The 1774-nt window shown below is 33.6% G+C and overlaps 1 protein-coding gene across 1 annotated transcript in view; it reads left to right on the top strand.

The window, feature by feature from the left end:
- The first annotated feature begins 11 nt into the window (after positions 1–11).
- The window catches only part of LOC100639799 (midasin-like), a 6245-nt gene continuing 4482 nt past the window's right edge, over positions 12–1774 (top strand). The window contains exons 1-8 of the mRNA XM_020003573.1: positions 12–264; positions 430–556; positions 617–712; positions 769–863; positions 923–1134; positions 1258–1373; positions 1422–1526; positions 1587–1733. Coding sequence (XP_019859132.1) covers positions 146–264; positions 430–556; positions 617–712; positions 769–863; positions 923–1134; positions 1258–1373; positions 1422–1526; positions 1587–1733 — 1017 coding nt within the window. The 5' untranslated portion in view covers positions 12–145. The remainder of the gene's footprint in view (positions 265–429; positions 557–616; positions 713–768; positions 864–922; positions 1135–1257; positions 1374–1421; positions 1527–1586; positions 1734–1774) is intronic.

Here is a 1774-nt window from a genome sequence, read left to right as displayed (position 1 = left end):
CGAAACTCAAATGAGATTAGTAAAGGATCTACATGAACTCCTCTGCTATAAAGAAAGCATCCATCACTCCTTATCCTCACCTTCCCCACCTTCTCTTCCTTTTCAATCTACTCCAAGTCTTTCAGCTGTTAGTCTAGCCAGTGAGATGTGGAGGGGACAGGATCATACTACAAGAGAAGAGTCTGATGCTTCTTTTATCATTGGTCAAGCTAGAGCAGTCCACTCTGTACTAAGAGCTGTGTCTACCAATGAACAAAGAAACAAGTGAGTCGCGTTTCATTTTAAAAAATTAGTGAAGGTTCTATTCATACGGTAATAAGCCTCTTAAAATATGTATCTTCTAAAATTATTTCCTTGACTCCTCAAAATTACGTGTGCATAACGTGTACATGTATGCAATTTTTTATGTTAATGGTCAAATTTTTGTAGGTCGTTTGTAATATATCGTGATCCATTGGTCAGTGAGGCCAGAAGAGCTCGTGTTGTATTGATCAAACTGAAGGAAAGAGTCAGGAAAGTACTGGTTGAATTACCGGATTATCCTCTTCTGAAACAAGTTAGGAACATTTTCTTATTTGTTTTCTTAACCTTCTGCTCTCTCCCCCTCATTCTCCAGATATTATTTGCTGTCGATCAAGTTCTTTCTCTTGATCTACTAAGTCCCTTAATGAAGATATTGGCTGGACTTGAAAATGTTTTGAAAAAATCACAAGTAATGATAAAAATTTTAAAATCAATTTTATATAGTCTTCTCTTTTAAATTAATAGGATTGGGAAGGATATGCTTGCTCTAGACTATCTATCTCCACTCAGCTCTCAGCTCTCACTGAACTTGTATTAGAATGGAGACGACTAGAACTCAAGTGAGTAAATTATAATTCTTTTTAATATGTTTTTGATATAAATTTACTTCATTCTATAGTTCTTGGTCTAATCTCCTAAGCATGTGTAAAGATGATTTCATTAGTCAGAGCTGCAAGTGGTGGTTTTATCTGTATGGCCTCATAAATGAAGAGAGTCTCTCAGAATCTGATGCTGTTACATTGTTGCAGTCATTCATTGAGTCCAGCTCTATTGGTGATTATACTAACAGGCTGAGAATGATTGAGAGCTTTGGTCTACAATTGGAAGAAGGTTTGTATGTACATGTATTTGTACTCAATTTATTGTTGCTTTATTTAAATTTATATTTTTTTGAATAATTATTTTTAAAATATAAGCTAAGAGCATTTTTTTAAATATACATTATTTTTTCAGATAACTCATCATTGAGTCATGTACTGTCTAATGTACATACGTACTATATTCAATTTGAGGAATCTGTCAATGACAATATTAACCAGCTTTCTGAGCCAATAGAAACTGGACTAAAAGTAAATATTAATACAATTACTATTGTACATGAATTGTGATGCGTATAGGATTATTTGAAGATACTAAGATGGAAAGATGGGAACTATTGGTCCATAAAACAGCAAAGCGAGAGGAGTCATGCCACACTCTCAAAACACATAAAGCAATATAAAGTAACTGATATTAGTAATTATAATAGTCTGTGTCATTATTAATATTATCTATAATGTTAGGATGTTCTCTCACAACCAGTCAAACCAGTTTTAACAACCGGTAGCATCAAAGAGAAATCTCATTCTAGTGAAGGTGATTCTGTGCTTGAAGGTTATGTATCACATCTTAAGAGTAGGGATGAGACAGTTGCTACATTTAATGGAGAGGTAATTTATAATGTTTGTTGGTGTATTTAATGTTCAATGGT

The sequence above is a fragment of the Amphimedon queenslandica genome, unplaced genomic scaffold, assembly GCF_000090795.2.
Source record: "Amphimedon queenslandica unplaced genomic scaffold, v1.1 AMPQUscaffold_12606, whole genome shotgun sequence".
NCBI classification, from domain to species: domain Eukaryota; kingdom Metazoa; phylum Porifera; class Demospongiae; order Haplosclerida; family Niphatidae; genus Amphimedon; species Amphimedon queenslandica.
The sequence above is the reverse complement of the archived record's forward strand: the minus strand, read 5'-3'. Positions and strand labels throughout refer to the sequence as shown.